The sequence below is a fragment of the Perca flavescens genome, chromosome 4, assembly GCF_004354835.1.
Source record: "Perca flavescens isolate YP-PL-M2 chromosome 4, PFLA_1.0, whole genome shotgun sequence".
In the NCBI taxonomy this organism is placed as follows: domain Eukaryota; kingdom Metazoa; phylum Chordata; class Actinopteri; order Perciformes; family Percidae; genus Perca; species Perca flavescens.
The window spans coordinates 39,526,966-39,540,936 of record NC_041334.1 but is presented as its reverse complement, the minus strand read 5'-3'; the positions used below and the strand labels follow the sequence as shown (position 1 = coordinate 39,540,936).

Below are 13,971 nucleotides of genomic sequence, written 5' to 3'. Positions count from 1 at the left end.
TCTGAATTAGAAAGTAGTCCTTCATTGAAAGAAGAGCAAAAAAAAAAAAAAAAAAAAAAAACGGTACTGGAGGCTTTTCTCGGAGGAAAAGAGGTTTCTGCTCTTCTCTCTTTCTGCAAGAGTTTGATCTGATTGGTTGATTTGGCCCGTCTATCACCAACTATAGGTGGTGATAGACAGATGGTTTATCCAATCAGCTAACCAGGATTTCCGCCCCCTACCCAAAAGTTCTCCAACAGAAAGTTTCCAGATGGATATGCCGAGCAAATGGGAAGCGATCCATCTGGTGGAGTCAGGTTAGCATAGAGGATCCTGAGCAGGATGACCTTTAGACTTCAATGCTTGTCAGACGTAAATTTAGTTTAGTGTCAAAAGTAAGAGCATTGAGCTGCAGCTCAAGACGCACAGCTCTTACTATCGTTACAGGAACCAGAGAGAGACAAACTTATCAAGCCTTTGGTTCTGCTCTCATTCCTGTAAGGCACCAGCATCATGTTATCCAAAATCAAAAAGCTCAGTTTAAACAATGCTAGCTGTATGTGTTTGTTTAATGAGCCACCGTATAGTTTACTAAATGCTGCAGTCACCGACCATGTAAAGCAGTAGTTCTCAAATCTGTGTCCCCCTAGGGGTCCTCTGGAGGACTGCAGGGGGTATGTGTCCCCCTAGGGGTCCTCTGGAGGACTGCAGGGGGTATGTGTCCCCCTAGGGGTCCTCTGGAGGACTGCAGGGGGTATGTAAAATGTTTTTCAGTTACAAGTCTGTAGTTTGTCGGGCTTTTTTTAAGTTTGTCACCTGTTTTTGAAGGTTCTGTCGTTTGTTTTGACCTATTCTTGCCTTTTTGCCGGTTTCTTTTCTGCTTTTTCAAAGTTTTTGTCACTTCTTTCAGTCGCTTTTTGGATTTTTTTGTCGCCCCAGTGTTGCCTTCCTTCTTTCTACGGTCTCTTTTTTTCAAAGTTGTTGTTACTATTTTCGACCTATTCATTCCTCATTACTTCCTTCTTTCTACTGTCTTTTGTTGTCCTGGTGAAACCATCTAAAGACTCAGACACACCAATCAGACGGCAGTAAAGCCAGTGGGACTGATCAGTCTCCCCGAGGTCCAAAAAGTTCCTCAGAACTCACCGAAGAGACGCCGACTTGAGCGTACGTTCTGCTAATCTGTATTGTCGCCCCAAAAAAGAAAAACCAGCAGCTGATTGGACGAACGCGTCACGTGGGTCTGGCTTCTCCTGAATTTCAAAACTGACCATAAAGGGCGGCTCGTTCAGAATACGATATCTCATATTGTACTAAAATAGTTCACCGAAACGTGTTTCTGAAAACATCTGAAGAGAGAAATAGGCTGTGTGTGTGTGTGTGTGTGTGTGTGTGTGTGTGTGTGTGTGTGTGTGTGTGTGTGTGTGTGTGTGTGTGTGTGTGTGTGTGTGCAGTTGTTGATTAGGTCTTCATTTCAGATCAACAAAGGTTTTCATCAGATTTTCAGAGGCGTTCGTCACGCTCATCCCGCTCGTCATTTCTTGGGTTAGCTCTCCACCAATCAGATTGGTAAATTAACACGCAATCGCAAGGTTATGTAAGTCAATGGAGGCCAAACGGTGTTGATAAACACGCTAAAAAGCGAGTATGCGTCTTGATAACACGCCAATAATGGCATACGCATTGGCGTGTCACACATACACCACTTCATGAGATCAGTCTGACTGGAAAGACATTTTAAGTTAATTTTGACTTAATAACTCGTAATTGTGATTTACGATAAGTATTTTTAACATTTCTAACTTTTCATCGGTTTCTTTTAATTCTCATGGCTCCTTATAGTTTTTAAGTCCAGAAGACTTCCAAGTAAGTCAACACTAACACACGATGTCTGGATTCAGTCTTCAGAAAAATACAAATATAGTGAATATCCACACAGACTGTTATGATAGGATACACAAAGATCACATGAAATGTATACAGGGGATGTGATTGGCTCGTGGCAAATTAACAAATGATAACAGGGTTGCTGGTGTTAAATGCTCTCTGTGTGTGTGTGTGTGTGTGTGTGTGTGTGTGTGTGTGTGTGTATTTGATTGGACAATATTGTAGTAAAATGTAATTATAAAGCACTGCTCGGCTCAGTTTGTTTGCATACAAGCTTGTGTGTGTCTGTGTGTGTGTGTCTGTATGTGTCTTTCTGTGTGTCTGTGTGTGTTTGTGTGTGCCTGTGTGTTAACTGTCTCTTTCTGTGTGTGTGTGTGTGTGTGTGTGTGTGTGTGTGTGTGTGTGTGTGTGTATTTCTGTGTGTGTATGTCTGTGTGTGTGTCTCTCTGTGTGTGTCTGTAGGGCTCACTGGTCCAGTTTGCAATCAAGTGCACTTTTTCTTTTTTTTTACTTACAGACATTTTTAAAAAGAATTGGATGAAAAACTCCAAAGTCAGTTCCATCGCATTGCAGCAGTCCATCATTAGTTAAAAAAGTAAACATTAAAATCGTCCAAAAAGGTAAAAATGCTTTAGGGTCAAACGTCAGCTGGCTTAATCTTCCTGCTCTTACTTTTTAAAGTGACGACAAATCCACATTTCACATGAGCGCTCCTTTTCTTTACTTAGTATGTCTCCGTGATGGAAAACCTCAAACATTTTGTGTGCTGTCTCACCTCCTGAAAGCTGTCGGGCAGCTGCAGCCTGATCCGTTTGAACATCATACTCCCACTGGAGAGTAGCGATTTGGGGAGAAAAAAAACCTTCAAACAACTAAAGTTGGATGTATATTTTTGGGAAACAAAAAATATTCTGTGTGCTTTCCACGTTAGACCAGAAGAAGAGGTCCTCAAACTGCGGCCAGGTCTGAGTAAACAAGGGAGGAGACCCACTACCCCCCCAAAACTTTAAAACAAGCTCAAACTGGGGTTATGGTTGCAGGCCGAAGGCTTAAAGGTCAGGGTGTGGAGGGCTTGTGGAGGATGCCCTGCAGGTCCTCCGGTAGGGCCAGAATAACAGCCTCAATGTGGGCCCTCAGTTTGGACAGAGTCCCCAGACGCACCGGGAGCTGCTCCCTCTCCGCCTCACTCTGCAGCCAAGAGAAAAGTCACCAAATTTATTAGTACACATCATTCGTTTTTTCTTTAAATCCACAGCATGTACACATGAAGGGATGTCAAAATGCTACAACTAGTAGGAGCAGTAGATTTAAAGCATTAATTCTCATTTTGTTCTGAAGTAGCAGTAATAGTCATAGTAATAGTAGTAGTAGTAGTAGTAGTGACAGCACTAGGGTTGGGTATTGTTTGGGTTTTTTCCGATAGCGGTGCTAAAACGATACTTTTAAAACGGTGCCGGTGCCTGAACCAAAATATATATAATATATTTATAATTGAATATAATATAAAAAAAAAAGGAGCACAAAACGAAAGTTGGCGACATTAATGAACGGCTTGTTTATTGCTAAGTGCTAAGGCCATATGGTCAACATTAAATGATTAATGATGTAATAACAGTAACTTACGGTAGGGGTGTAAGAAATTGATATCAAGTACAAGATACTCAAGTATCGCAATATTTTATTTAGCAATACTATATAGTGTCTTTGGGTGAGTTTGTACTGACAGTATGAACAGTAATATTTGTAGTACTGATGTTTCTGAGCTTTGGGTGAGTTTGTACTGACAGTATGAACAGTAATATTTGTAGTACTGATGTTTCTGAGCTTTGGGTGAGTTTGTACTGACAGTATGAACAGTAATATTTGTAGTACTGATGTTTCTGAGCTTTGGGTGAGTTTGTACTGACAGTATGAACAGTAATATTTGTAGTACTGATGTTTCTGAGCTTTGGGTGAGTTTGTACTGACAGTATGAACAGTAATATTTGTAGTACTGATGTTTCTGAGCTTTGGGTGAGTTTGTACTGACAGTATGAACAGTAATATTTGTAGTACTGATGTTTCTGAGCTTTGGGTGAGTTTGTACTGACAGTATGAACAGTAATATTTGTAGTACTGATGTTTCTGAGCTTTGGGTGAGTTTGTACTGACCGTATGAACAGTAATATTTGTAGTACTGATGTTTCTGAGCTTTGGGTGAGTTTGTACTGACAGTATGAACAGTAATATTTGTAGTACTGATGTTTCTGAGCTTTGGGTGAGTTTGTACTGACAGTATGAACAGTAATATTTGTAGTACTGATGTTTCTGAGCTTTGGGGTGAGTTTGTACTGACAGTATGAACAGTAATATTTGTAGTACTGATGTTTCTGAGCTTTGGGTGAGTTTGTACTGACAGTATGAACAGTAATATTTGTAGTACTGATGTTTCTGAGCTTTGGGTGAGTTTGTACTGACAGTATGAACAGTAATATTTGTAGTACTGATGTTTCTGAGCTTTGGGTGAGTTTGTACTGACAGTATGAACAGTAATATTTGTAGTACTGATGTTTCTGAGCTTTGGGTGAGTTTGTACTGACAGTATGAACAGTAATATTTGTAGTACTGATGTTTCTGAGCTTTGGGTGAGTTTGTACTGACCGTATGAACAGTAATATTTGTAGTACTGATGTTTCTGAGCTTTGGGTGAGTTTGTACTGACATTATGAACAGTAATATTTGTAGTACTGATGTTTCTGAGCTTTAGGTGAGTTTGTACTGACAGTATGAACAGTAATATTTGTAGTACTGATGTTTCTGAGCTTTGGGTGAGTTTGTACTGACAGTATGAATAGTAATATTTGTAGTATTGATGTTTCTGAGCTTTAGATGAGTTTGTACTGACAGTATGAATAGTAATATTTGTAGTACTGATGTTTATGAGTTTGTACTGACCAGTTTATCTTTCAGCTTCAGGACCAGATCTACTGTCTCTACCTCCGAGTGCATCTGGACTCTCTGCTGCAGATCCTACAGACAGACACAGTCAGAGAGACAGACAGAGAGACAGACACACAGACAGACAGACAGGCAGGCAGGCAGACACAGTTAGAGACAGACCGATAGGAGTCAGACAGAGAGACACAGAGAGACAGATACACAGTTAGAAACAGTCAGAGAGGCAGACAGACACAGTTAGAGACAGACCGATAAGAGTCAGACAGAGAGACACAGAGAGACAGATACACAGTTAGAAACAGTCAGAGAGACAGACAGACACAGTTAGAGACAGTCAGAGAGACAGACAGAGACAGAGAGACAGACAGAGTCAGAGAGACCGACACAGGCAGAGAGACAGACAGAAAGACACAGTCAGACAGACAGGGCAGAATGTGTCAGGCTGATTTAATCAACCTGACTTAAAATGTTTAAAATATCAGCTGGTTTTTCTGGTTTACAGAATCTTGTCTCTCTCTCTTCCTCCCTCCCTCTCCTTCTCCCTCCTCCCTCCCTCCCTCCCTCTCCTTCTCCCTCTCTCTCTCCCTCCCTTCCTCCCTCCCTCCTTTCCTACCTCCTCACACAGTGCCTCAAGGTGCAGAGCCTCCAGTTTGTGGGTCATCTCTCTCCTCCTGTTGCGGAACCAGCCGTCAAAGTTGGGAGATTTGAGGAAATGCCTTCAGACGCAGAGGAAACCAAACACACGATGAGTTCACATGACCCTCAGGACTATGTGTGCATTTCCATCATCAAACTCCAATCACACCTACCTTACCGTTCTTTCGTTCAGTTACTCTACAATCAGGTAAACTCAACACTTCCTTAATTGTTCAGTAGGATGTGTGGCTTGCTAGCTCGAAGCTAGAACGGAGTTTGAGAACGGCAACACACAGAGAGCAGAAGGGGAGGGGCAAACATCTGGCGTGTGATGTCAGGCTTTATCATGGAAATGTACTTCTGTTGATCCACACTAATATATTGTGTGGAGAGTGTGTGTGTGTACCTGTAGAGTCCTATCCAGTCTCCTTTCAGTCTGGATGTGAGCTGAGGTCCTGCTTTCTCCAGCGTCTTCATGAAGTCCTGCTGGATGAATGGTCTCAGTTGAGGAGGACTCTTCCACGGACTGATGGACTTCTGGAGAGGCATCAAACTAGCCACGTACCGCTCCTGTAACACACAAGCTCTCGCACTGTTAAATCACTCCAGATTCTTTTTATTTAAAAAAAAAAAAAGCCTTTTTAACATCGAAAGCAGGGGACTACAGATGAAAAATAGTCTTTTGGCTAATTCTGGCTTTTTTAACCCATGGGAAATCATGCGTTTTATTAATTTGCGCTGTCCCCTTTCATAAATTAACTAAACTCAAACTCACAAACAGGCTTATTGTCCAAGTACATTTCCACATGCACAGGAATTGTGCTCGCTACTTTGGTGCATACCAATAAACATAGTAGGAGAAAAGAAAAAAATCACAGTTTTTTCTCTTGTTCATCACACTGCCGTTTTTGCAAGTTCCTGCAATTTCATCGCATAAAATTGCATAAATATCCCACATATTCCATCGCATTTTTTAAGAAAATGTGCCGAATAATCAAGGATTTTTGCCCGCAACGATCACAAAAAAACTCTTTTCTGGAAGGACTGTACAATAAAATATAAGTAAAATGTATGACAGACAAAAACCAGACAGCACCATGTCACTATGAGACAAAACCATCTAGAGAAATGTAAAGATAAAATAAAATGAATTGGTAGTTACCAAAGGAATGATAAAGCTCTGAGTCAGTTCTAAGAAGTAGCGTCGAAGAATTGCATTCTGGGCTGCTGAGGGTCTCTTCTGTTGAACACCCTGAAAAACAATCAGAATTATTAAAGTGTCCATATTCTGCTCATTTTAAGGTTCATAACTGTCTTTAGGGGTTGTATCAGAATAGGTTTAAATGGTTTAATTTTCAAAAAACACCATATTTTAGTTGTACTGCACATTGCTGCAGCTCCTCTTTTCACCCTGTGTTCAGGTCTCCGTTTTAGCTACAGAGTGAGACATCTCACTGCTGTAACATCTTTGGTGTCAGTCCCAAATGCTCAGTAGCTAGGTAAGACTACATGCTCAGTAGCTAGGTAAGACTACATGCTCAGTAGCTAGGTAAGACTACATGCTCAGTAGCTAGGTAAGGACTACATGCTCAGTAGCTAGGTAAGACTACATGCTCAGTAGCTAGGTAAGGACTACATGAGCTAGCTAGCTGTTTCTCCAACTTCAGTCAGTACGAGGCAGGATTAGCTGCGAGACTTCTAAACGAGGGCACACTTCACACTTTGCGTGGAATACCTGCAGAACAAGGACATGGAAGTAGTTCCTTTGGAGATTAGGGTGAACTAGTGTGTGTTATAGCAGTGTTTTGTCATGGAGAATGATAGCATGCTAACGGTTAGCCCCCTAGCCCCCGGATCTCGGCTAGTGACGTAGAAAGTCGTGCAGATGTTGACCAGCTCACCAGGAGACTGAAGGCAGGACACATTCAGAAACCGGATCTCACTCAGAACACCATGGATGTTTTTTTTTTCTCAAAGTCTGTATGTGTGTGGAAGCACCAGAGACACAAAATAACACCCCAAATCACCAGAAAAAGTGTTTTTTTTCATAATATCGGCACTTTAAACATTTAGGTGCTCTCACATTTGTGGATGAACATTTCCACACATGTTCTTGGCTGTTTTCAAAGCCATGTATTGTTTGCAACACTACAACCACTAGTAGTTTTCAGAGTTCAGAAACGATTAAAACTCTTAACAAGTATTATTATTCGGTTTGAGACTCTCTCTTCAGCTCTGAAGAAAAACACCTGTCTTACTCCATAAAATATAGAAAGCACTGAAAAGGCTCAAAGATCTAGCTGGAGGATCTAGCCTGGACAAAGGACAACTACTATTTGTTGAAACCAATATTCACGGTGTTAACCCAAAAAAGTTGAATAAAAATAGATCTTTTTTAAATAATGAATGTGTCCTTATAACAATAATAACAGATGTGTACCGAGTCGACCGTTCTCTGGGATATGTTTTCATGCTAATCGTATGTGTGTCTAGCTTTAAACAACCTACCACAAAACTGGAGGTTAGCTTATAAAGCTAGCCTTCGGGGTAGAGGGTAAAGTAAAAATAAAATCTATATTTCTACACCACTAACAAGGCTCAAAATAGCACCACGCTTCCACGGTAGCATAATGAGGGTCCTTGCATGTAAACCGAAGAATTGAGAACTTTGTAAGTGTACAGACAGTTTATTAAAAAGATAGATTATATATAATTGGCCACGATTATCAGGTTGGTGTGTCATCACCTTTAGACGTGAGGAAGGGAAGCAAGTGGAGGAAACAGAGATTAATTTTAACAACCTGGGATGTCTCACCTTCTGGAGCTGTTTAATGATTTCTTCATCTTTGTTGAGATACGGCTTATATGCAGTATACACACCTGCAAAACACACACACACACACACACACACACACACACACACACACACAGAGACACAGACACACACACAGAGACACAGACAGACAGACACACACACACACAGAGACACACACACACACACACACAGAGACACACACACAGAGACAGACTCACAAAGACACACACACAGAGACACACACACACACACAGACACACAGAGACAGACACACACACAGACAGACAGACAGACAGACAGACAGACACACACACACACACACACACACACACACACACACAGAGACAGACTCACAAAGACACACACACAGAGAAAGACCGACACACACAGAGACACACACACAGACAGACACAGACACACAGACACACACACACACACACACACACACACACACACACACACACACACACACACACACACACACACACACACACACACACACACACACACACCAAGAAATTGTGAATTGAGAATCTGCCTCATAACTGTGAATTTAAGTTCTGTGAATATATATTATGGCGGCACTATATATATAATATATATATATATATAAATAAATAATCGCCATCGCAATATCAACTGGTTCAATAAACACATCGCAAAGGTCAGCTACGTAGCGCGAAAAATACTCAAGGTTTATCGTGTTCATTGACAGAAAACATCAGTCACGGTCACTCTTCTTTTAGTGCTGCCTTTTATATTCAATTCAATGTTCAAATTGTTCAATAAAATAATGCTGGAAATGATTTCCTTTCAGGTGTGTTTTTTTTTAAATTCAACCAGTAATTTGTTGTATTATAGATGAATACTGAAATCATCAGAAATGCAGAACTGAAAACACTAGTTAAACAGTTGTACATTTTTATTCCCAACTTGTATATATTTTAAATATTTGTTCTTATATTGTATCCTGTTATTATCATCTCATGTATATTGTATCCTATTATTTCATGTATATTCTGTATGTGTGCAGTGTGTCTGATATTTTGCTGCTGTAACACTAATCATTTCCCATTTTTAGTATCAATAAAAAAAAATCTATCTATCTATCTATCTATCTATCTATCTATCTATCTATCTATATATTCAACATTATCGCACACACACACACACACACACACACACACACACACACACACACACACACACACACACACACACACTGACAAAATAAACACAAAAAATGAAGCGTATGAAGTATTTACCAGGTTTAGAGTCCAGAGTTTTGAGGTTTTTCAGTTTCTTGACTTTCATCTGCTTGGCCATCTCTCCTGAGAGGATCAGATGGAGAGATCAGAGGAGTTACTGACCTACAGCTGTGCAGTAATCCCACACAGAGCTGTCCTATAAGACCATCATACGTCTGGGTGTCGCTATCCTGTGAGAACCACATAGCTCTAAAAAGTAAACTTTTTATGGTGTCATTTTATTATTATTATTATTATTTTTTGGCCTTTTCCGCTTTTATTTTATGGTGCAGCAAGGTGAGAAAGAGGAGCGAGAAAAGGGGAAGACTTGCAGGAAATTTTCACAGGTCGGATTCGAACCCTGGACCTCTGCATTGAGGCATAAACCTCTCAGTACACTGTATGTGCGCCTGCTCTACCCACTGAACCAACCCGGCCACAAACAGCCCTGTTTTTAGCTTTACGATGCATTTTCTGGACGATCCAAGAGGCTTTTTAAAGACTTTATTTAGCTCAAGAAATAGGAAACACTTCACCCTTAAGGTCACTGGTGTCAAACTCGATATCCGGCCCCTCGCAGGATTTGATCGGGCCCGCATTTCAATTTAGGTTCACAATAAATTTAGGACCACCTAGTTTTTGTTGCTTTTTCCAATTTTTTTTTTTTACATTTTTGCCGCCTTTTACGGTGGTTAATGCGCTTTTTTTCAAGATTTATTCACTTTGTTTTAACGTTGTGGATGCTTTACTAAATGTTTTGCCACTTTTTCTGAAGTTTTAGACGCTTAATGGGATGTTTTTGTCACTTTCTGATGTTTTTGTCACTTTTTCCAGACAATTTTGACGCTTTTTTTCATCCTTTTTCCAACTTTTTTTCTCTTAAATAAACACATGTCAATAATCTCTACATGGGATTCTCATTTTCCAGTCTGGCCCTTAGGGAAATGGAGTTTGACACCCCTGCTTTAGGTTATTAGAACATTTCTAATTCAAAATCACCAAATTTGGTTTTCACTGGAAAGGAAGGGTTTGAAAAATTTTAATCTGAAAACTAACTATAGCTGTCAAAAAAAGTTCAATATTTGCTTCTGAGATGTCGTGAAGTAGAAGTGTGAAGTAGCATAAAATGAAAGACCCAGACCAAAAGTACACATATGTATGTATGTGGACATCCAGAGTGTACATCTCTGAGGTAATTTGGGAGGCTGAAGCTGCAGAAGTTGTAGTGGATTGCATGGCATTGCAAGATTGTGACGTTTTTCTTTTATTAATTAAAATACAAACATTGCATTTGAGTGGAGCATTTGAAAACCTCTTGACTAGTAGGAGTTCTATCTACCTGCTTGCTTCATGTCTCCAATGCGGATGATGTGCGGCCAGTGCTGCAGGGTTTTAGCAAAGAAGGGATTGGTCACTCCCAGAATGACTGATGGCCTGTAGAAAGAGAGAGAACACAGAGACAGATCATAGATGACTCTACAATTATTAGCTTTAAATACCAACAGATCTCTATGCACAATAACAAGGAGACAACACGACTCTGATACCCTACCAACTTCCCCTGCAGTGCTCCAAAAGGTACCCCTAGGGGTACACGTACCCCCATTTGAGAAACACTGGTCTACAGCATAGACTGAATAAAACAGGTCTATGTTCGGAAAGTAAACTCTGAAAGATCTAACGTCATTTGCTCTGTGAAAGACATCTACAAAGACGAAAACTGAGGACATTTACTTGATAATTTTATTTTAGTTAGTTATGCAAACAGACATTACAGTTTTAGTTTAGTTATCGTTACTTTGTAATGTCTCGTTTTTATTTTTATTTCAGTTAACGACAATGTTTTTTGCCCCACCGAATTTTCGTTATTTTGTTCGTTTTTGTTAACGATTATAACCTTGGATGGGAAGTCAGTGACCAACATTGTAACTGCTGGTTGGTGTTTACTCACGGAGCCTGCGTCCTGGTGGTGTACTCCTTAAACTCGCTGTCGTGGATGGTGAAGTACGGCCGGAAGTCACTGCAGTAACGCAGAGGAGAGATACAGCTGCAGAGAGACACACACAAAGACAGAGAAATCTTAAAGTCTGAATAACTTCACGATTCATGAGCCTTATCCATGAGCCCAAAGCTGAGAGCTGTAATTTAACTAAATACTAAAGTCATCTTTGAAACAAAAAAATAAATCTACACAGTCTGTATCTCGGTATTGCGCCACCAAACATGTCACCAAGAAACACAATTGCAACATTTCACTGTATTTAATACATGAACACCTATTTCTAGACATTTTCTGTCTTTTCCAGGACTTAAAGCAACACCAAAGCACTAGGTCCCCCTACAGGTTGGAAGTGGAATTGTCCATTGTAGTTTCTTATGTCTCATTCGAACTACAGATCCTGCTAACCTGACTCCACCAGATGGATCGCTTCCCATTTGCTCGGCATATCCATCTGGGAACTTTCCGTTGGAGAACTTTTGGAAATGGGCGAAAATCCTGGTTAGCTGATTGGATAAACCATCTGTCTATCACCACCTATAGTTGGTGACAGACGGGCCAAATCAACCAATCGGATCAAACTCTTGCTGAAACCAGTCGGGAGAAGAGCAGAAACATCTTTTCCTCCGAGAAAAGCTTCCAGTACCGTTTTTAATTTTTGCTCTTCTTCCAATGAAGGATTACTTTCTAATTCAGATAAAACTTGCACGATAGCTACGCTCATCTCATCCGTGGAATGCAGAAGTGCTGTTCACCCTGTTACGAGTTGATGAAAACTATTTTGGAAACATTATTTTCAAAAAGGTACAAAAGAATCTTTGATGTTGCTTTAAAAAGACAAATTCAGAACACATATTCAATGTATCAAACTGGACTTCAAATCTGCTTTAAAATGTAAATTTATTTGGTAATTCCCCACCAAACAGTTCCCCAAGAAACACACACACACACACACAATTAATACAATTTGACTTTAAATTTGCTTTAAAATGTAAAGCTATTTGGTAATTACCCACCAAACAGTTCACCAAGAAACACACACACACACACAATTAATACAATTTGACTTTAAATTTGCTTTAAAATGTAAAGCTATTTGGTAATTTCCCACCAAACAGTTCACCAAGAAACACACACACACACACACACACACAATTAATACAATTTGACTTTAAATTTGCTTTAAAATGTAAAGCTATTTGGTGTAAGTGTACCAAATTATTCTGTAGCTGCCCCTAACCCTCTCCAGCTCACCTGACCAACGCCAGCACGGTATCCGACGACTCCGCTGGCGACGGTGCCATGACGACGAGTGCCTCCCCTAGCAACACCAACTCCCACAACATCTGGATGTGGAAGAAGACTGGATAAAAACACCTGTAGAGAGGGAGAGATTTAGGGGCCGTCCACACGGAAAGTTTTTTTTTTTTTTAGAGCAAACGCACATTTTTTGCATTGTTTGGGCCGACCGTCCAGGTGTCAGGGTGAAAAAATCCGAAAACGGCTCGATCGATGATGTCATCGCCACACCCCTCTTTTACACCCTCTCTTACCCAAGAGAGGGTGTAAAAGCTAAGCAAGCATGTCCCATCTCCATGGTTACACCAGCTCACTTCATCTAAACACTGTGTCTCTGCTCCCTGACCCTTCCCTCTTGATTCTACACAAGATATATTGCTAACGTTATGTAGCTAACGTTAAACATCGCTAAAGTAGCTGACCCCTCCAGCAGCGAAGTAACGTTAACGTTAGCTGCTATGGCTATCTGTTTATAAAGTGGAAGTAGATAATATCTTATCTTATCTTATCTACTAGCTAGCTAGCGTTTACACTCTCTATACCTATAAATACTTGTGTGAAAAATCTTGGTGTTTCAATAGATAGTTCTTTGAAATTGGATAAACAAATTAACTCTGTTGTCAGTTCGTGCTTCCTTCATTTACGTATGCCAACTAAAGTTAAGCCGTTTTTATGTCCTCAAGCTTTTGAATGGGTGATACAAGCATTTCTATCATCCCGACTGGACTACTGTAATGCTTTATATTACGGAATAAATTCTACAACTTTAACACGTCTTCAATTAGTCCAGAATGCGGCAGCGAGACTTTTAAAAGGCATTCGTAAATACGAACACATCACTCCAATTTTAGCTTCCCTTCACTGGTTGCCGGTTCGTTTTAGGGTCGATTTTAAAATTCTTTTATTTGTTTATAAGTGTCTTAACAATCAAGCTCCCCTCTATTTATCGGAGCTCCTAGAGCAATACACTCCTTCCAGGGATCTTAGGTCAGGGACACAGAAACTTTTATCCATACCTCGGTACAGGTTAAAACACAGAGGTTATCGTGCCTTTGCCATTGCTGGCCCGACACTATGGAATAGCTTGCCCTTTCATATTCGCTCTGCTTCTGACTTGTCAGTTTTCAAGTCACTCTTGAAAACACACTTCTATTCAATTGCTTTTAATAGTG

At 40.3% G+C, this 13,971-nt stretch overlaps 1 protein-coding gene across 1 annotated transcript in view; it reads right to left on the bottom strand.

The window, feature by feature from the left end:
• Positions 1-2,280: 2,280 nt before the first annotated feature.
• The window catches only part of dennd6a (DENN/MADD domain containing 6A), a 35,950-nt gene continuing 24,259 nt past the window's right edge, over positions 2,281-13,971 (bottom strand). The window contains exons 10-19 of the mRNA XM_028576074.1: positions 12,755-12,877; positions 11,453-11,548; positions 10,841-10,935; positions 9,520-9,585; positions 8,255-8,319; positions 6,602-6,691; positions 5,846-6,009; positions 5,417-5,519; positions 4,801-4,875; positions 2,281-3,054 (exon numbers count right to left, since the gene is read on the bottom strand). Coding sequence (XP_028431875.1) covers positions 2,923-3,054; positions 4,801-4,875; positions 5,417-5,519; positions 5,846-6,009; positions 6,602-6,691; positions 8,255-8,319; positions 9,520-9,585; positions 10,841-10,935; positions 11,453-11,548; positions 12,755-12,877 — 1,009 coding nt within the window. The 3' untranslated portion in view covers positions 2,281-2,922. The remainder of the gene's footprint in view (positions 3,055-4,800; positions 4,876-5,416; positions 5,520-5,845; positions 6,010-6,601; positions 6,692-8,254; positions 8,320-9,519; positions 9,586-10,840; positions 10,936-11,452; positions 11,549-12,754; positions 12,878-13,971) is intronic.